Raw genomic sequence first — 22,386 nt, 5'->3', positions numbered from 1 at the left:
AGCCTAGACAAGGGACAGATTTATCACCACTGAAAGAGTTAAAGGAACAGTAAGAACAAAAAATGAAAGTAGGGATGCACCGAAATCCACTATTTTGGATTTGGCCGAACCCCCGAATCCTTTGTGAAAGATTCGGCCAAATACCGAACCGAATCAGAACCCTAATTTACATATGCAAATTAGGGGTGGGAAGGGGAATTTTTTTTTACTTCCTTGTTTTGTGACAAAAAGTCATGCGATTTCCCTCCCCGCCCCTAATTTGCATATGCAAATTAGGATTCGGTTTGGCCGGGCAGAAGGATTCGGCCGAATCCGAATCCTGCTGAAAAAGGCTGAATCCTGGCTGAATCCCGAACCGAATCCTGGATTCAGTGCATCCCTAAATGAAAGTGTTTTTAAAGTAATGAAAATATCATGTAGTATTGGTAAAACTAATCTGTTTGTTTCAGAAACACTACTTTAGTTCATATAAACAAGTTGCTGTGTAGCAATGACAGAAATTAAAAAAAGGCTATTTGACACAGGTTAAATAGTGGATAACAGATAACACCATTATGTTCTACAGAGCTTATCTGCTGTGTAACCTGAGCCTTTTCTACTTTGAATAGCTGCTCCCATGGCTACAAAGCAGCTTATTTATATAGACAATAGTAGTGTTTCTGAAACAAACACACCAGTGCGGGGCAACACTACATTATATTTTTATTACTTTAAAACAATTTCATTTTTTGATGTTACTGGTCCTTTAATAGTGTGGCAGTGGAGAGGGTGGGACTGGTTGGCTGGGTCCCAGAAGGCACATCAGTCAGATATAAGCAGTCAGTTTGCTCCCTCCTCTTGTAACAGAACAGGGCTATCTGCGCCCCAGGCTTTCAGAGCTGCTACAGGGTGACCGTGACTAGTGGCAGAGAGAGAAGTGTTGAAAACTGGCAGAGAGATAACTGGCAGAGAGAAAGGTCCACTACACAGACAGAGATAGAAATGGAAACAGGTTGTCAGAACTGAGAGAAGTGTTGGAGCCTGGCAGAGAAGAGGTGCCTGGGTTTGGAAGAGACAGAGAGAGGGTGCCCGGGGTGGCACAAAAAGAAAAGGAATTTTGGACAGGGTAGAGCAGTTTAAGCAGCTCTAGTCTAAGGGGAAGATTGGGGGCAGCATTGGACTTGAAAAGCAGAAAGTTTGGGAGTTGGAACCTGGTGCAACTGATGTTAGGAGGGTTGGTACCTGGTACTGGGCAGGGCACAAAGAAGCAGTGAGACTAATAGAGTAATAGAGAGGGACGGGCTCTAGATCAGTTGGATGTTGGCAGCGGGTTCTAGAGAGAACACAGAAAGGGAAGAGCTGAAAGAGGGGACACAGGGATTGAGGAGGATTCAGGGGAACAGAAGCAACAGATAGGGGGCACCTTGGCACCTATTTCATTAGTGATCAATTCCAAACTAGACTCGGTCCATGTGCCCATGAACTTTGGGGAGGGCGCAGCTGTCGGCGCTGTACAGGGGATGGCAGAAATGAAGTCGGTGCCGGCTGATACTTACCTTTCCCTGGCGCACACTTACGGGCAGACTTTCTATGGCGCTCTCCGAGGTGCTGAAACTGCGCGCAGATACTCGGGTCCCCAAGCCATGGATTTCCCCGGCAGTTCCCGGGACAAGAGTGGGGACAGCAGCGAGGAGGATCAGAGTGGGGAGGAGGAAGAGGAGGACAGGGGCCCGGAGGGAAAAGGCAAGAAGCCCAAGGAACGGCGCTCTCTCCGGCTAAGTATTAATGCCAGGGAACGGAGGAGGATGCACGATCTGAATGATGCACTGGACGGGCTCAGGTCTGTTATACCTTATGCCCACAGCCCCTCAGTCAGGAAACTCTCCAAAATCGCCACCCTTCTACTGGCCAAAAACTACATCCTCATGCAAGCCCAGGCCTTGGAGGAAATGAGGAGGCTGGTTGCCTTTCTGAATCAGGGCCAGAGCCTCAGCAGCTCCCTGGCTCCCTTCGGACAGTCCTCTGCATACCCCTACCCTGGCACTGCCACAGCCCAAGACAAGTGCTCAGCCTTCCCTGGGGGCAATACCAACCTCTGCAAACACTGCACAGAGAAGTCATAATGGGGCCTGAGCACCCCCTGATCTCTGGGACCCCCATAAATGGTGATACTCATTCACTTCTGCTCCATTCACTGGGACTTCAACGTACCCCAAGAACTCTCTCACCCTCCTGATTGTGGGGCTCCCAAACTGTGACACTATGTCATCACTAATGTATAGGACAATTGTCATTGAATCCCCCTCACCCCCCATTCTGGGACTTATCTCAGGACCCTGGTGGCAGCTTCATTTCACTATTATTTTGTTATTGGGGGTTCGCTCTTGGACTCATTGGGTACAGCACCAGGAAAACAGGAGCCAATAACAGCAAGACTTTCTATCCTGGTTTCCAAGCTGAAATTCCTGCAGCCAAGACCAGGCAATCTGTGGGTTCTGGCCAGAAGGGCTGCTGTAAGATGCCATAAAAAGTGACTATTTAGTGGGCTGGTGGAGGTTGTTTGGGCTTCTGTGTACTAGGAATGCCAGGGCCTATTTTGAATCCCAGTCCAGCCCTGGCCAAAACTGCCTCATGCACTCATGGCTACTGGCTAAGTGGGAAGATCTGAAATAAATTCTGTATGTGTGGGATACTCTGGCAGAGCTGCTCCCCATTTTGCTCCCCATCATGCTCTACTCTCTCTTCTATGTTATTAAGGCTCAGAACCATGACCTTCCATAGGTTTATTTGGGTCAGGAATCATTTGTGTAAAGGTAAGTTTCTGCACCCCTAATTAAATATATTGGTTCTCATAAGCTCAACAGGAGGCTTGTGTGCATTTGGCAGTGTCTTTGATGTTGGGGTGCCTTGTGTGCTTATGGGGTCCAGTCATTTTCCAGTTTAACGCATGAAGGAGGGAATGTGAAACCTCATATCTTGTAGATCTCTATTATCTGAGGAGTTTTATCTCAGGCCTAAGAAAAGGGGCTGCACATATGACTTGGATCTTTCCAGGGTTCAGCTAGCAGGAAGTTTGTTTTGGAGGTTCTTTTGCTCAATATTAGGGGAGAGAATTTAGAGTTGTAATCACCAATACATCTGCAAAGAATGTGGTGCAAAAATGGAGTATAAGGCCTTCTTTAGCTACACTCTGTAGACCAGTTTCTCAAAGACTGTTCTAGGGCAGAAAACATTGTTGTGATTACAGAGCAGAGATGTTCAGTTTAGGCCACTTTAGCTTATGTTTAACTACAACTTGCTGATGCGCTGAGCAATGTATGCCATATTCCTATAGATATAAATTAGGGATGCACCGAATCCACTATTTTGGATTAGGCCGAACCCCTGAATCCTTTGCAAGAGATTTGGCCGAAGGGGAAAACATTTTTACTTCCTTGTTTTGTGACAAAAAGTCAGGCAATTTCCCTTCCCGGCCCTAATTTGCATATGCAAATTAGGATTCAGATTCGGTTCTAAAAAAGGCTGAATCCTGGATTTGCTGCATCCCTAATATAAATATTTATTTATTATTAATAATAATAATAGAGTCCACCATGCTTGTCTGACCCTTCAATGAATACTTTTGACACCTGTATACAGTAAATAAGTCATGGGCGAGTGGAGTGTCGAGAGCCTTGGGGCAGGATGAGGATGCTGGGAAATGTAGTTCATCTAGAGGCCCTGCCAGTGTAGATGCTGCATTGGCTTCCATTTATCAACAATACTCACCCTCACGGAGGGCAGTGACATTAACAATTGGCGGAAATTCATAATTTACTGAACTCAGCAGATGATTTATGGGACAGGAATGTGGGAGAATAAATTAATGATACTCTGCCTCATGCCTGCAATGTAATATACTGTCATAGCTATTCCTCAACTGCCACAAGGGTATAAACAGCGCCGATTCATACCTAAGCGCCGCCTGAGGCGGCTCCTGCAATGCCGCCCCCCCTCGCTGACTTACTTGTCGGGAGGGGAGGCAGGAACACTAATGCGGAGAGCGCAATTGCGCTCTCTCGCATTAGTAAAGCCGAATTTCCGGTTTAAAAACCGGAAATTCGGCTCTTAAAGGTGCAGGAGCGGCTTTTTGCCGCCCCTAGAAACCGCTTTGGCGTTGCCGCCTGAGGCGAGCGTCTCAGCTCGCCTCATTGGCGGCGCGCCCCTGGGTATAAAGCACCTTATTGTGAGAGGGGCAGAGAATTCCTATGAGGATATTTATTAAATACTTTTCACAGGATCTGAAAGGAGAATTCATATTTGGTCTATATGTAACTATCTCAGTACACTTACTGGCACTAGGGGGCACACTAGAAGTCATTCCTGGGTGAAACGTCTTATGCAGCATAGCTGCCTAGTACTCTATATCTGTCCTTTCTCTTGTGGTAGAGTGAGTCTTGTAATATCTACCTGTCAAACGTAAAGGTTGCGGGTGATCGTTTCATGACAGTGCAAATAGTGTAATTGGTGTAGTAACAATAGCAACCAATTGACAGGTAGCATTACTAGTCACATTTTTGAAAACAAACATCTAATTGGCTGGTATGGGTTACAAGACCTGGAAAAACTTTACGCCATTTATTATTTTACACTTTAACTGTGCATATAGCATTTCAAGGCTGCCTTGTAGAGACCAAAAAACTTGCAATGGGGGGATTATTTGCCCTAGAATTGAAAAATAATTAGAACGAGGTCACCAGTAGACAAAGAGTTTTAGATGGCCAGAACAGAATGCTCTGTTATACAGATAGCTAGAATCTCAGCCATAAAGCAGGGCAGGACTGCTGCTTACAATGGGGATCAAATCGGATCTGTGCAGCCACTGGGACAGAATACTCTGTTATACAGATAGCTAGAATCTCAGACATAGAGCAGGGTAGGACTGCTGTGCACATCTAATTTCATACATAGTTTTGCTGTGGCTTCAGACATAGCAGGTGTAAGGTTAGCTAAATAGGAAGAAACAAAACTGTGTTTTCATGTAAAACATTTTTTTTCTGTAAAACATATTTTTCTATTTTGCAGAAAAAGACACACATCCCGTTACCAGTTGTTATTGCACTTCCAGTAGAGGAAGAGGGTCCTGGCATTTATTTGAGCCTATGGCAGTTCTAACTTGCTGTAATTTGCCCCAACATTAAGCACAAGAATGCACAGAGCCCACTGCCATCATGTTAATTAGCAGTTTGGAATGGTACTGGTTGGCAGGAGCCCCGGGCAGAGAGATGTCACTGTGGATCTGTCCCATCATTAAGCTGGAAACTTTATGCACTATTGTGTTCATTGGAGAGAGGAGGCTTCGTCCCAGGAACTGACTATCCGTAACATTGATCTTTTCATCAAAGAGTTGCCAGCAGAGCCCTACAGAATCTATAGAAAGGAACAGGTCTGTTCCCCTTAAATGATCGTAATTGCCAATCCTATGGGTGTGAACTGCACCAGAGATCTATCATATTGAGTAGAAATTGTCAGAAATGACCCCTACATCTCTTTGCTTTACAGTTTATACACAGTCACATTCATGATGTTAATTAAAGGCAAAGTTCTTTCTCCAATATCTGCATTGTCTCTCTTAAATTGCTTGTGTGACGAAGCTCTGCGATTGCTGGGTGACTTTCATCAGAAGAGTTATTGCAGATAAAACCGATATTAAAATAGATTTATGCATTATTTGTTACAGGGCTACATTAGAACAGCACAGGGCTACAATACAACAGCGTCACTATTTGTCTGTGCTGCATATAAAGTGATTTATGTAATTCCCTGAAATCTGTCGTTGGACTCCTGTATTCAGTGCTACCATTAAGTAAGATAAATGTAGTAGAACCCTAATTTTATTTTTATTTTTTATATTTTTCCTTGAACTGATGCAGTTATTTTGCAGCCCCACACAGGAAAACTAAATTTTTTCATTCCTGGGTTTTAAGTTTTAACAGAATTTAGGTCATTTTGTCTAGGGCCCCTGACAAACTGTTATGTAAAATTTGGGTTCTACTACACTGTGATATTTGATATACAGGTACAGGGTCGGACTGGGCCGGCGGGACACAGGGGGGAAAAAACCCTGTGGGCCCCGGCTCTTGGGGTTCCTGTCGGCCCAGACCCGCTTCCTTCAAAAATTAACTTCAGGTCGCAGGAAAAAAAAGTGCGTGCGTGCATGCGCAATACTGCGAAAAACCCAGTAGAGGCGCACCACGGTGGGGCAAGAGGCCCGGAAGGGGGGCTCGGAGACAGCAGCCACCGTGGGCCTCGGGCCTCCCAGTCTGACCCTGTACGGGTATGGTTATCCAGAAACCTACTATTCAGAAAGCCCCCAATTATTGAAAGGCAGTCTCTCCCATAGACTCCATTATAATCAAAGAATCCAAATTTTTAAAAATGATTTCCTTTTTCTCTGTAATAATAAAACAATACCTTGAACTTGATACAAACTAAGATATAATTAATCCTTATCGGAAGCAAAACAAGCCTATTGGGTTTATTTAATATTTACATGTTTTTCTAGTAGATTTAAGTTATGAAGATCTAAATTACGGAAAGATCTGTTATCCCGAAAACCCCAGGTCCTGAGTATTCTGGATAACAGGTCCCTTACCTGTGCTTGGTATTTATATGTAAGGTATATACAACTCCCAGAATTATATTATTATGATAGGCATGGAAAATGCATAATACATCTTAGGTTGGAGCTCAAGGGCCCAGGGCTGCTGCTCCCATGAGGCAAAAAGCCTCTCCTGGCAACTTTAAGAGACGAAATGACGGGTTTCAATTGCTCTTCTCTCCAAGTGATGTGGCCGCTCCTCTACCCAAGCTAAATCTACAAGGTAAGCGCAGGGGGTGGCATTGGAAAAATTCCCCCGAGGCCCAGAAATTCCCCTGCAAGGACCCCAAACCTGCCATAAACTCCCTTCTTCTTTTGTAACACCACCCCTGTTGGGGGCATCAGGGGTGTTTTTTTGTATACATTTGTGAATATTCTTGACTAATCTAAACCAAAATGTTAAAATTAAAAAAATATGTCCCTGAACAGAATATCAACTGAATATCCTTTTGTCCTGCCCCTCTAAAAACCTAATGCACAGTCTAAAGCACTTCTGTCTGAGGACCTGAGTTCATTTACAGGAGGGACATTTTGGGCAGTTAGTGTCATTAATACTGGGTAATTGCCTTCTGAATAAATGAACCTGTGTCTGTTTATTCGTTAAACATCCTACATGAATGTCAATGAGGGAAGTTTCAAAATATTGTTCCGCAAATAAACACCAGATTATTCTCAGGATTCAATTTCTTCCCATCCTCCTTCCTCTCATTATTTATGGCTTGTGGTGCAGAATGGAGGGCGGGAGGAGAACACTGCTCAGGGGCCCAAGTTTAAATATAGTAAGTATGTTTTTGATTTATAATGACGGCAAGAAATATTCTCTCACCGTAAACCAAATATGGTGTGAAATCAGCCAGGAATCATCCAACAATCCAAGAATAATCACAGCACCTTCTCTATGCTATTCCTGTGTGTGCTTGTTATTCTGCAACCAAGTCCCTGACATTTCCAGCACAAATCCTAAACCTAGAAAATATATTGGTTTACAGTAAAATCTAATTATTTGCTTGGAATATGAAAAAATTTTTGCATTTCGGAAGCCTGGAATCTGATTTAAATCACATTGTAATAAAAACTATAAATTCAATATGAAATGTGTCTTTGTTGAAATAAGTTTGCTTTGATGATGATAAAACAAAAATACAAACGTGTTAAAAAAGGTTACAAAATATGGAACATGAGCTGTTTAAATACATTCTTTTACTGATGAACAACTGTATTTTAAAAAAAAAAAGGACGAATATAGAATTTGAACTGGTTAAAATAAATTTTCTTCAATCAATTGAAATTTTCTTCAATCAATCAACGATGAAATAAAATATACCTGTGTTTGAAAAAAAAGAAAATAGTGAAATATGCAGCTGATTTTTCATTATAGCCGGCGGAAGACAGGGGGAAGCTGTTCGGGGAGATTAGTCGCCCCAAAGAAGAGGCAGTCTTCGCCAGGTGTGCCCTTACCATAACACTAGATAAGGCAAAGGTTATCAGTTGCATACCATTTATTGGTGCAATGTGGCAGGGGGGTATTAAGATACTTTTAAGCAAAATGCTATATAATAAGCTATTTTATCACAATAAGGTCCCACTCCTCGCACAGAGATAACGACTAACCATGTGCCATTGGATTTAATTAGCCTATACCAAATAACCCAGTCCCATTAGGGGGATAATGATCCATTCCTAGCACAGAGATCCCAATAAAACCCACGTCATTGGGGATAAGGACCCACTCCTGGCACATGCCATTAGATTGAATTATCTATACCAATTAACCCAGTGCCATCAGAGGGATAATGACACAGAGATGCTAACGAACCCCATCCCAGTAAGGGGATTATGATCCACTCCTGGCACAGAGATACCAATGAATCCTGTGCCATTAGGGGAATAATGATCCCCACATGGCACAGAGATGCCAACTAACCCCATCCCATTAGGGGAATAATAATGCCCACTTGGCACAGAGATGCCAACTAACCTCATCCCATTAGGGGAATAATAATGCCCACTTGGCACAGAGATGCCAACTAACCTCATCCCATTAGGGGAATAATTATCCACTCCTGGCACAGAGGTACCAACTAATCCTGTGCCATTAGATTTAGTGATCCAGTACCAACTAACCCCAAGCCATTAGGGGAATAATGATTGACTCCTGGCACAGAAATACCTACTAACCCAGTCCCATTAGGGGGATAATGATCCACTCCTGGCACAGAGATACTGACTAACCATGTGCTATTAGATTTAATTATCCTATACCAATTAACCCAGTGCCATCAGGGTGATAATGATCGAATCCTGACACAGAAATACTAACTAACCATGTGCCATTAGGGGAATAATGGTCAACATCTGGCAAAGACATGGCAACTAACCCCATGTCATTAGCAGATAATGATCCACTGGACATTCTTACCACTTATACTACTTACCTATTATAAAATGGCTTATACAACCCAGGACTGGATCATTATCCCCCCTTATGACCTCAGTACAGTTAACAGCTCTGCTGTATTTAAAGGACTGCAAGGTTTCTACTAATCTTTCCGCATTTTGTCGCAAATCCCCACAGTTTCAGATTTTACACCTTATCTTAAAAGTGAATTCATCAGGTTGAGTCAGATCCTATCTGTTATAATGAATAATACATTAAACACATTCATATTGTCAGTGGACAGAAATCTTTGCTCTTATGAAATATAAATATGACTGTTCCGAGGGGGTACATTCTGATTTTTCTCTTTGATACTGATTGAAGTTAGAGAGATTTGTGTGGTTGGACGTCAGTAGAGCACTGATAACCAGAAAAACAATGAAGGCAAGGGATGTTAGAGCATCTTCTATTGTGAGGATATATCCAGGCACTATCAGGTTGATTTCATAAAAATAAGGCAACAAAATTGTTGATTTGTCAAGACTTGAATCTGGAAGAAAAGAGAACAAGAGCAGAATTATTTATAGACTCTGCCGGGTCAAAGTGTCAACTGTCAGCAGAACAGAAATCTCTTTCTCTGGAAATAAAAGGCCCCCCCAGTCAGCCAGTTCTAGAACAGGAGAGCAAATCAGCACAAACAGTACTTTAGGCCCAAAAAATACACAATCAACAAAAAAAGCCTGGATTATTATTTGTAGTTAACAATCATAATACTGGTAGGTTTCATGCAAACAGAGGGGCTCTTGCAGTTGCTTAATACAAGGCTTGGCCATTTCTGAGAGGGCTTTCATCCAAAGAATCAGATGGTGGCACCACCCTACTGCAGAGCTGTGGGAAATAAGCTTTTGGTTGGGGCTGGTGGGAACTGGAACTGCAACTTGTTATCTTATATTTGTATCTGATTCATATTTACATTCACCAGGTTCAGCCTGAAACGAAGAATTTACTGGAAATGACTGGACTTTTGATTTAATAATTTAGGATCCTGACAAGAGATTAATTTAGCAGAATATATCCAGTAGAAATATTAAAATATACACACCCTTTCATTAGATATAATTCCAACTGTATCCCACGGAAGGGTTACTAAGGACCACCTGCCACCCCAACCCCCCAAACCCATTGCTTTCATATACAGCTGCTGGATTAACATGGAAGAACACATTTACAGAATTGCACTGGGGCTCTTCCTGCTAATCCTCAGCAAATCTTTCTGAACCAAAATAACTACCCATAGTTCCATTTATGGAATAATGTCATGGATTTATAATGATGTATTGTAGGGGGATTAACACATCCTCTGTAGGGTTCTTATGGGGTAAGGACCGCAAGAAGAGACAAACTTAGATGCCTTCTTTGGACTTGAAGGAGAGAATTACCAAATATGAAGAGGTTTTATTGTATCAATATCAATATCTATGTACCCTTTGGTTTATTCCATGTGGTTTGGTGGTAGGAAAAATCAAGTTCCCATCCTTGTGATTGGAAACTGTATGGAGGATTCCCAGGCCTAGAGCCTTTCCAGTTCAGATGTGGAGTATGTATGCCAGATAAAATTATATACATATTATACATGACAATGTGAGTCTAAGGGGGTGGTGAACTGAATGGGCTCATGCCAAAGGGGAGGGGGCACACCTGGCTGCCAGATGCCATAGATTTCATGTTTCAAATTATTTTTGGCTAGCAAGGAAGTATAATTACAGTGAAATCCCTAAGTTATCCTACCATCAGTGGTAAATTTTAAAAAAGTTTGGGATAGACCAAGTTTAGGTGGCAATGATTCATCCAGGAATCGTTAAGTAGGAGGCAGTTAGAGGGTTCCAGAAAGGGTTGATAAATACGTCTTCATATCGTTTGCCTATAGATGATATGTAAATCCAAATAAAAGGATGAGGTCTCCCAAACAGAAGGAGTATAGGAACCTTACAGCCACATATGGAACCATTAGGAGAACTTAAGAAGATGCTTTGCTGAAATGAGTGACTGAGGGGTCCATTTGAGAGGTAGGAAGAGAACCAGGATTGCAGATACCAAGGTAATAGAGAACATCACAACAGTATCAAGAGTAGAGGGCAGAGAAAAGAGTTTTGTTTTTGGAATAAGCTTGACACAGGCTGCATAAAGGCGGAGACTGCAGAAAGGTGATGGATTTGGTTGGTGGTGAGGGGTGTAGAAAAGCAAGTGTCATGCATTGGATTTGTTGGCCTGCAAGAAGGAAGAAATAAGGCAATGTGCAGATTTATTTCATTAGTGTTTACATATTATAGGAACTTTACAAAAAATATACAGAAATGTGAATTGAGGTTGCCCTTGTCCTCCCTAAAGGAAATGGGATTGCTGAACTCCCCTGCCTCTCACCGAGTCCCCTAGAGCTGTAAGCCCAGACCCCATGACCTCCTCAGAGGGATTCTTGTAGCATGTCTATTTCATTAGAAGCCACTTGTATCCACAAGCCTGGGGCCAGCATACAGACACACAGCATTGCATGAAACCACTGGGGATTTGGAGACTGTCTGGATTGAGACAGAGAGCAGAGACCTCTGGGTGTTTGGTGCCTGGGATGTATCAATATATCCCTCAATTCTCCCAGCCTCCAAACATTCCGAGGATCCTCATATTCTGTCTTCACATTCCCCATACAATTCTGTGCTTTCTCCCTTTCTTAATGAAAGTTGTTAATGAACTTTTTGTCCTTGAAAAGCCTTCATGATTTATTCCTCATCTATCAGCTGAGCTGCCCAACAAAGTATTAATTAAAAGGTAGATTTGGAGGGGTTGGGCAAGGGGGGGTGGTGGTTCTTGAACGAGCCTCTTGAGTTCTGGTGCCAGGAAGATAGCTTTTCCAACCAGCCTTATTAGGCAGAAAATTACAGCTAAATCACCTTACAAGATCCTCATTAAAAGGCAGCGATCCCTGGCTGTTCCTGCAGTCCAACATCTTTAATTAGCAAACTGCTCATCAGGAGGGGGTTAGTGTGTGTTCTCCCCACCCCTGAGACCTTCAGGAAGGGACAATGAATTTGCTGCAGAGCAGGAGGTGGGAGAATCGGGGCTCCAGTACATTTTGTCCTAAAATCTTAAATACAAACACTGTAAACCATATTGTTTCCAGTGCCCAGAACATTCCTTCTCTGTATATTTGTATTTATACATATGGGAAGGAGGTGTCATATTGTTTCCCTTAGACAGTACAGTATAAGGGTATAGCTTATTGTGTGCCCAGAACATTCCTTCTCTGTATATTTGTATTTATACATATGGGAAGGTGGTGCCATATTGTTTCCCTTAGACAGTACAGTATGAGGGTATAGCTTATTGTGTGCCCAGAACATTCCTTCTCTGTATATTTGTATTTATACATATGGGAAGAAGGTGCCATATTGTTTCCCCTAGATAGTACAGTATGAAGGTATAGCTTATTGTGTGCCCAGAACATTCCTTCTCTGTATATTTGTATTTATGCATATGGGAAGGAGGTGCCATATTGTTTCCTTTAGACAGTACAGTATGAGGGTATAGCTTATTGTGTGCCCAGAACATTCCTTCTCTGTATATTTGTATTTATACATATGGGAAGGAGGTGTCATATTGTTTCCCTAAAGCTGGCCATAGACACAAAGATCCTATCGTACGAATCCTCGATTCGTACGATTTTCGGACCGTGTGTGGTGAGTCCCGACATTTTTCGTCCAGTAGAGATAGGACAGATTTGGTCGATTGGACAGGTTTGATTTTGTCCCGACGGTCCCGCTGGAGCCCATTGTGCTCTCATCGTAATCAGATTGTTCGGAACTTTCCGATTACCCCCAAAATAGCCATGCCCGTTAGTGGCATATCGGGGAAAGATCGGCTCATTTGGCAATGTCGCCAAACGAGCGGATCTTTGTGTCTACGGCCACATGTCAGTTAGAGTATCTAATGCTTACAGACTGCTGAAGCTCAAATATGGCAGCACCCTCAGAGAGGAACATGGGGGATCAGAAAGGTAATGTAAAAGCATCTGTAAATACTTTTATGACAAAATTATAAATAGCATGCAAAGACAATATTATGATGGAGGTATAAAAAGGTTTAATTCCTGGTGTCAGTATCTCTTTAAGTAAGTATGAGGGCATGCCCAGAACATTCCTTCTCTGTGTATTTCTATGAAGTACCTATTAAAACAGGCTTATAAATGAGGAATATTTCCTCTTTATACATTAACACAGATAGAAAGAAAGAGAGACAGTGAGTGTGAGGGTCTGATATAAGAGGAGAGGGTGGATATGAGGGATATCACACTTTGATAGTGAGGATAATCTCAGAAGTAGCAAGGAAAGGGATATTTATTTTAAAGCAATGGCATTTCAGTGAGGGGGATAGGTTGGGGAGGGGGTTCTGACGTTAAGGATGAGGCTGTGATTAATTTTCCCTTTATAACGAGCCTAGATAAATCAGTGCAATTTTCATTTTGTTGAGATTTAATATCTCAACAGGTTCCACCCCCTGAACACACAAAGCTTAATCCCAAATGGCTGCACAGATCCCAGAGAGCAAACATGGCCTGATTAGGGGTGCCAGACGAGAAATTAATTTAACATATTAATTCTACATTCCAGATGGAGCACGACATCTGTTTTCATTAGGAATATTGGTGTTAATCTGAGATTCCCTCAGCCATTACACATATTAAACAGGTGCAAAATGGCACATGAATCCTCAGAAATGTGTTTTCCCAGGTAACTCAGTTCACCTAAACTGTGACAAGTAACCCTGTATCACTGTAATGAGTAATCCTGAATCCCTGTTTTGAGTAACAATATTTCTTACCCTTTCTATTCCATTGTCCTGTGTCAACTACTGCCTTAGCTGCTCTGTGCTCTTTTCCTGTACATCCTATACTTCCCCATGTGTCCTATTCAGAGTTACAGCATTTTTGTAAAATGACAACTCTCTATCAAGTTCAGCTCCTCCAAATGACCCTCAGCATCAGTGACCCCCCAGAAACACTAACCCACATTAACCTCCTTGTGAGGCAACTTCGGGCGACTCTGGAAAACGAAGAGCTCCGATTGCCATCCTGCCAGCGATTCAATTTCTAGACGGTAAATACTATCTGTATCTATATGTAAATACACATACACATTGGACATTCCAAAACATATAGGGTATTCCACAAGTGAAATTCAGTTCCTGAAGTCTAAGGAAGGGAGGGGGTATCTTCTTGCATTTTTTAACAGACCCCAGGCAATTTCAACCTTGACAGTCTTTCTTCTCATTTCCATTCTCTTTCCCAGTTTAGTTGCACTTAAGTCTTTGCACTCTCTCCAGCTCATTAATTTATACCTGCATACCCCACGTGAGGCCTTAGGAGGCACTGGTTAGGGGGCCCCATGATTTCTAATGGCAGACCTGGATATAAAGGGGACTGAACTGTTAACTAGTTTAATCCTCTTATTTTTTTTTGGGTGGATGTTATGATTTCTGCTTAGCCTGGATAAAAAGGAAAATGATAGTGCTCACTCCGCTGTAGAAGGGTCGGTTTCTTCTACTTGGTTCAGGAAAAGGAGGGTTAAATCCATGGGGATTATTAGTGCTAAAAGGTGGCTAATTTCCTTTGTTACTTTTGTCCAGAATTTCCGTATAATTGGGAAATGGCACACCATATGTATGTAGTCTGCAAGAGAATGCTTGCATTTAGGACATATGTCAGGAATGGAAGGGTTAATCAAGTTTAATCTGTGGAGTGTTAAGTAGGTTCTATCAGTGTCAGACTGGCCCACTAGGATACCAGGAAAACTCCCAGTGGGCCTAGGTGTCAGTGGCACCTCCTGCTTCTTACCATGTGGCCTATTTCATTGTCATTCTCTATTTCTTTATGGGAAAAAAAGCTTAATAATGGAAGAATAGAATATAGTAAGTAGGGATGCACCGAATCCAAGATTCGGTTCGGGATACAGCCAGGATTCGGCCTTTTTCAGCAGGATTCGGATTCGGCCAAATCCTTGTGCCTGGCCGAACTGAATTTGCATATGTAAATTAGGGGAGTGGAGGGAAATCATGTGACTTTTCATCACAAAAGAAGAATTTTTTCCACTTTTTCCTTTCGGATTCGGTTCGGTATTCGGCCGAATCTTTTACCAAGGATTCGGGGATTCACCAGAATCCCAAATAGTGGATTCGGTGCATCCCTAATAGTAAGTTAATATAAAAGACTAGGAGATTAAAGAAATTGAGTGAGGAGAAGAGGAATAATAGTTTGGAAAGTGGGCCCATGGTCTAAAAATCTAAACTGGATCAATACTGAGTTATGAGATTCCAAAGTATCATTCCACATATCAGGCATAAGTTGTGGAGCGTCTCTTTTCCATTTGTCATATAGTTTGTGTAAAGGTGGCCATACACGGGCCGATAAAAGCTGCCGACAGACCGTGTCGGCAGCTTATTGGCCCGTGTATGGGGGCCCCCGACGGGCTTCCCGATCGAGATCTGGCCGAAAGTCGGCCAGATCTCGATCGGATGGGTTTAAAAACCCCGTCGGATCGCGGCCGCATCTGTTAGTTGATGCGGTCCCGCGATCCGACCGTCCGTTTGTGAATGCTAGGATCCGATCGTTGGGCCCTAGGGCCCACGATCGGATCTGCCCGATATTGCCCACCTCAAGGTGGGCATATCGGAGGGAGATCCGCTCGTTTGGCGACATCGCCAAACGAGCGGATCTATCCGTGTATGGCCACCTTAAGATAGGGTCCCTGGGTTTATTCAAAAGTGAATAAAATTGGGAAACGGGTTTATATAAACCAGGCTCAAAATCAATTCCTCTAATCTCCGGGGAATAGTGTCTAAACTGTCTCGGCCTAGTTGGGTTTGTAATGATGTCGTAGCTGGATAAATCTAAAAAGCATCTTATTTAGCAGGTTAAACTTTTCTTGTTCAATAACTTGACCTAGGTATTTGATTTTACCAGTTCTCCCATTTAGTCAAATCTCTCTCTGCAAAGTGGCAACCTGCATGGAATTACATTTTCACATGTGGATTGTGTAGTTCTTCCAGCACTTCATGTCACATCATACGTGTTCTGTTCTCCAGCACATGTTGTTGCTGTGCAGGTTCCGGTTCTGTTCCCCTTCGCATGTAGAAAGGTTACTTTTCTTGCTTAGCATTAAGGCGACTGATAGGAATATCCTGCTAAAAGCTTAGAGAATGCAAATCTCCCTACACAAGTGCTTGGGATGTATTTAATATGAAGCCTGTGCCTGGGGCCATGATTTAAATCCCTCCTCACAGAGACATCAGCCTTTTATCAGTTAGATGCCTTGAGCGTACCATCTGAGTTTGGCAAGTGTGTGTGGGGGGAACTATATCTCCCCTCTGTGTTGTACATCTGGGGAATGGAATGTCAGGTGCAGGGAGAACAACATGGAGAGCCCCTGTGCACCATGCTGTTTCCCATGAGTAGGGAACTGAACATTGTAATTCAATCCATTTACATTTCTCAAATTAATTTTTTTTTTTTTTGCTTTAAATTCTCCCACCAAATTTTCCAAAACTTGAAGACAAAAGCCTGAACCTTTACAGAAACCAGCATAGCCTGCAGCAGGTATCAGATAAAATGGCTAAGGGGTTAAATCCAACCCTCTTTCCTTTAACCCCCCCAATGCAGGGGGAAAAAGGAGAAGCCTATAACCATGCCTGTCGCAACTTCGCAAGCTGGGTACAGGGGCAGAGTTATTTTTTATTTACAACTAATTTGGGCCTCTCTCCCTCTGAGGGGCCTCTAATCAGCGCAGAGAGCCTGAGGCACCATCCTGATTGACAGAGGAACTTAAACAGCCTGTAAAATGAAAATAAAAGGCAAATTGGCTATTGACAGAGAGGGAAATGCTAAGCGTGCGGTTATTTAGAAGCTATTAGGGAAATGCTCAGAGCATCTGTTATACACATGTGCCAAGGCACCTGTCATGTAGCCGCACATCACACAACAAGGCTCCCTCCTCCTCTTCCCCCTCCTGCTCTTTTAAGTGCTCGGCTTTGTTACAAAGTTATTAAAAATTAAATGTTGTCTTAAAACAAACTTTGTAGATTGTTAAACCGAAGCCCACCCCCCAGTCAGGAATCAGCTTTGATCAGGCTCTTTAACCACCGTTCCTCTGTGGCTATCTGGGGTTGGGGGGTGCAGTCAGCAACTGGTGGCTTCAGATTATCTCACCTAAGCAGATATTGAGAATCTGATGAGTGCCTTGGGGGAGGAACACAGATAAAAGTGCAAATGTACATTATAACTACCCGCAGCTTAAAAAACTGGTCTAGGAAGTGTAGCAAACAGAGCAGCTACCGGCACAGCCATCTTTCTACTTGTCATGCAACTCCCTACCAAACTGGTTATTTTAAAAGAAAATCAGCACCAAAACATCCCACCCTAACTTGCCTTCACCCTGGGTGCCCTTAGCTCATAACAAGGTTACGCATATACACATACATTGGGGTAAAAGTGACCCAGCAATAGTTTCAGGGGTACCCAAGTCACAAATAAGCACCCAAATCTTACCCTATATGGCATTTTGGCTGGGCCCCCTTAGCTCATAACAAAGTTACACATGTAAAGAAAGGTTAGGGTAACGGTCAACCTACTATAGTTTCAGGGGTAATCAGGGCACAAATCTCACCCCAAATCTCACTCTAACTGGCCTTCAGGCTGGGCCCCCTTAGCTCATAACAAGATTACAAATATATAGAAATATATAGTTTATGGGGAACCCAGAGCACAAATAAGCACTCACCCCCCAATCTCACCCTAACTGGCCTTCAGGCTGGGCCCCCTTAGCTCATAACGAGGTTACAGATATATAGAAACATTGGGGTAAAAGTCACCCTGCTATAGTTCCAGGGGTACCCAGGGCACAACTAAGCACTCTCCCCAAATCTCACCCTAACTGGCCTTCAGGTTGGGCCCCCTTAGCTCATAACAAGGTTACAGATATATAGAAACATTGGGGTAACAGTCACCCTGCAGTAAAAATACCCCACAGGCTTAATGTTTTGCATAAGGACAAGAATTCAGCTTGCGGGCAATAAAAAGAATGTTAATAAAGGGGAAGTAGTGGTCGCTTGCAGATTCTCATTGAAGTCAGGAACAAAGGTTTTACTTTCCTCCACAACTTCAGCAAATTGCCGACCTTTCCCCAGACTTCCCCAACACTTCAGGCTTTCCAAAGGCCAGAGACCAACCTTGGCTTTTAATTAAAATGCATATTCCTTAATTAAAGTCCCCAGAACACATGAAGGCCATTCCTTGAAATACGATGTGTGACATAGTCATTATCCTGCTGTTAATTACTAATTAATGAAGCTATTTCAATTAATAGCCTTCCTGCTGTCATTGTGCTGTGACAGGCCGCCTAGCTGTGAGTCAGAACAGAATCACAGGGAAACTGGAAAGCCACCAAACAAGCCTACATTGAATATTCATGTTTGGAGTCCGCAGTTCTTTTCAATTAAACATAATAAAGACACCCCCTCCCATCGAACGTGCAAATCAAACGAGTGTCAGGACAGAGGCCTCTTGTAATGCAGCATAAACACGAGGAGAATGAATGATCTGTCAGCCAAACTGCAGCATGGTAGCACGCGAAGGTATAGATTGCAAGCTCTTTGGTCTGACTACATGCACATACCACTCTGACAATGGAACCGCTATATGATATATGGACATAATGTAACTGTATAATATATAGCACAGATATACCCCCATCTTTCCTCCAACCACTGTCAGTGTAACCCCCATATCATATATCCACATAATGTAACTGTATAATATATAGGCACAGCTATACCCCCATCTTTCCTCCAACCACTGTCACAGTGTAACCCCCATATCATATATGCACATAATGTAACTGTATAATATATAGGCACAGATATACCCCCATCTTTCCTCCAACCACTGTCACGGTGTAACCCCCATATCATATATGCACATAATGTAACTGTATAATATATAGGCACAGATATACCCCCATCTTTCCTCCAACCACTGTCATAGTGTAACCCCCATATCATATATGCACATAGTGTAACTGTATAATATATAGGCACAGATATACTCCCATCTTTCCTCCAACCACTGTCACAGTGTAACCCCCATATCATATATGTACATAATGTAACTGTATAATATATAGGCACAGATATACCCCCATCTTTCCTCCAACCACTGTCACAGTGTAACCCCCATATCATATATGCACATAATGTAACTGTATAATATATAGGCACAGATATACCCCCATCTTTCCTCCAACTACTGTCACAGTGTAACCCCCATATCATATATGCACATAATGTAACTGTATAATATATAGGCACAGATATACCCCCATCTTTCCCCCAACCACTGTCACAGTGTAACCCCCATATCATATATCCACATAATGTAACTGTATAATATATAGGCACAGATATACCCCCCATCTTTCCTCCAACCACTGTCACAGTGTAACCCCCATATCATATATGCACATAATGTAACTGTATAATATATAGGCACAGATATACCCCCATCTTTCCTCCAACCACTGTCACAGTGTAACCCCCATATCATATATGCACATAATGTAACTGTATAATATATAGGCACAGATATACCCCCATCTTTCCCCAACCACTGTCACAGTGTAACCCCCATATCATATATGCACATAATGTAACTGTATAATATATAGGCACAGATATACCCCCATCTTTCCTCCAACAACTGTCACAGTGTAACCCCCATATCATATATGCACATAATGTAACTGTATAATATATAGGCACAGATATACCCCATCTTTCCCCCAACCACTGTCACAGTGTAACCCCCATATCATATATGCACATAATGTAACTGTATAATATATAGCACAGATATACCCCCATCTTTCCCCCAACCACTGTCACAGTGTAACCCCCATATCATATATGCACATAATGTAACTGTATAATATATAGGCACAGATATACCCCCATCTTTCCTCCAACCACTGCCACAGTGTAACCCCCATATCATATATGCACATAATGTAACTGTATAATATATAGACACAGATATACCCCCATCTTTCCCCCAACCACTGTCACAGTGTAACCCCCATATCATATATGCACATAATGTAACTATATAATATATAGGCACAGATAAACCCCCATCTTTCCTCCAACCACTGTCACAGTGTAACCCCCATATCATATATGCACATAATGTAACTGTATAATATATAGATACAGATATAGTACATGCGATGCTACACTAAAAGCAGCAGCACTTAGAGTGCAATAGAAGAAGGGACACAAACACACGAATATTTGCTGCCCTGTTAAAGAATATAGATTAAGTGTGCAATAGACAATAGAATATACAGTATAAGTAAACCTGCTGGTAATAGATGATATACTGTAGCAGCACCTACATCTGACAAAAGCAATAACAGTGCCAGGCAGCAGCCTACAAACATTCCCAGTTCAGGGCAGAGCACTCTATTGACCATTCATACAGTGCCCAAGTGGCAGGAGGCACTTGGCTAAGCCAATGGCCTGACACCATCTGTCCACTTGGCTCAGAGCAAAGGCCTCTGGGAGTGAGCCAATGTCTGATATTAGCTCAGCTAAGCGCTAACCTTTCCATACGGTGGGCAGGAAGCAAGGCCATATGGGCACAGCTATTTGTCGGGGCTATGGGGGCAGGGGATGCAATAATACATGTTCTTTCTTTCTGTTGTAATTGTGTTGTCGAATATTTCAGGCCAGAAACCAACAGCGCACAACCTTGAACTCTTGAAGCATGCTGGGAGTTGCGGTTCACCAAAAAAAAAATGTTTTTTCATTATCTATCCTTATGGCACTTGTTTGCAAACATTGGGGTTTTGTATCATACCACAACCCTTTATGTTATTACTATGATGGTTGTCAGTGCCCACTGCTCTCAGGTGCCATATGAAACCCAACTACTGGCATAAGAGGCAATCAGTCACATCTCCCACTTTGACTGCAAGCTCAGCTGTCACTTGTTACTCTCCAGGATATTAGACTGGGCTCAGTGTAACATGCAAGTGCTCTATTGCCACCTACTGCCATAATGTAACTGAGAGCAGGGATCAGCATTCACAACCCCAAAAATCCTTTAAAGTCTATGGGGAAAGCTGCTACTGAATTATGGGATCCCTTCCTCATCCAGTGTAATCTTGTAGCACACAGACATGGAAATGGATCATGCAAGAAGCAGTGTGGAATGGATTACCCATAAGTCTCAGTGGCACAAATATGTGCCAGGACTATGAAAGGTGAGATGACACCTTAGTACAATCCAGGAAAAGGGGACCTGAAAGATCCGGTGCTCCGGTGAGTGTAACAGGCTGCTAGGAAACCTCACAAACCGTTAAAACAGTGGGTGACTAGGGATGCTGGGAGTTGAAGGCAGCCGGACAATCGGACAACCCTAAAATAGATGAACGCTCAGGCCAAAAAATCTTTAGGGTTAGTCCACACAGGGCGTTTTGGGGAGATTTGGTCGCCTGGAGACTAATCGCCTAGTTTTTGCGGCGACCAATCTCCCCAAACGCCTTCCCTGAATCTGCACCGGCTAAAATGAAAAAAACGCCGGCGCTAATCACATGCGGCCTCACAAGGAAACTTCGGGCGACTTCGGAAAACGAATCGCCGCGTGTGATTAGCGCCGGTTAGTAGTCACAAGGCTGAAGGAGAGACATTTTGTTTTTCTGTCTCGTTTTTGCGGCGACCAATCTCTCCAAACGCCTTCCCTGAATATGCGCCGCTAAATTGAAAAAAAAAAAACGCCGGCTCTAATCTCACGGGGCGATTCGTTTCCCGAAGTCACCCGAAGTTTCCTCGTGAGGCCGCGTGTGATTAGCACCAGCGTTTTTTCATTTTAGCCGGCGCAGATTCAGGGAAGGTGTTTGGGGAGATTGGTCGCCGCAAAAACGAGGTGATTAGTCGCCAAGGGGACCAAATCTCCCCAAAATGCCCTGTGTGGCCTGACCCTTAATGAAACAGGAAAGGACGAGTATATTTGGCTTTCAGTACAATCCAATAAATAATAAATAGGAAGTGTGGGAATGGCGTTCCCTCTTAGCCAATTCATTTGATATCACACGCGCCCCCATATGGTGGGCAGAAAGAATACACCTACAATTATAGCTATTTACAATAACCTGCATGCAGGATCCCCCAGACAGGTCCCTGTATGCACCCGGCAAAGGCAGGAAATTCTGTTTTTTTTTTTAATCTTGGAAGGGGGGGTGACCCAATAGAACTGCAGACAGAAAAATAAAATGTTATCTCTCCTTCAGCCTTG

At 42.9% G+C, this 22,386-nt stretch overlaps 1 protein-coding gene across 1 annotated transcript; it reads left to right on the top strand.

Annotated features, from left to right (window-relative positions):
- Nucleotides 1-786: 786 nt before the first annotated feature.
- bhlhe23.L (basic helix-loop-helix family member e23 L homeolog) lies at nucleotides 787-2,792 on the top strand. Its single transcript, XM_018237031.2, has one exon. It carries the CDS (start codon nucleotides 1,458-1,460, stop codon nucleotides 2,100-2,102), a length of 645 nt encoding a protein of 214 aa, XP_018092520.1. The 5' UTR covers nucleotides 787-1,457; the 3' UTR covers nucleotides 2,103-2,792.
- The last annotated feature ends 19,594 nt before the right edge of the window (nucleotides 2,793-22,386 follow it).

This window comes from Xenopus laevis, chromosome 9_10L (genome assembly GCF_017654675.1).
Source record: "Xenopus laevis strain J_2021 chromosome 9_10L, Xenopus_laevis_v10.1, whole genome shotgun sequence".
Taxonomy (NCBI): Eukaryota; Metazoa; Chordata; class Amphibia; order Anura; family Pipidae; genus Xenopus; species Xenopus laevis.
The sequence above is the reverse complement of the archived record's forward strand: the minus strand, read 5'-3'. Positions and strand labels throughout refer to the sequence as shown.

What these genes read in the sequence shown, in the direction of transcription:
- bhlhe23.L (XM_018237031.2), top strand. Translation starts at nt 1,458, where the DNA reads ATGAACTTTGGGGAGGGCGCAGCTGTCGGCGCTGTACAGGGGATGGCA.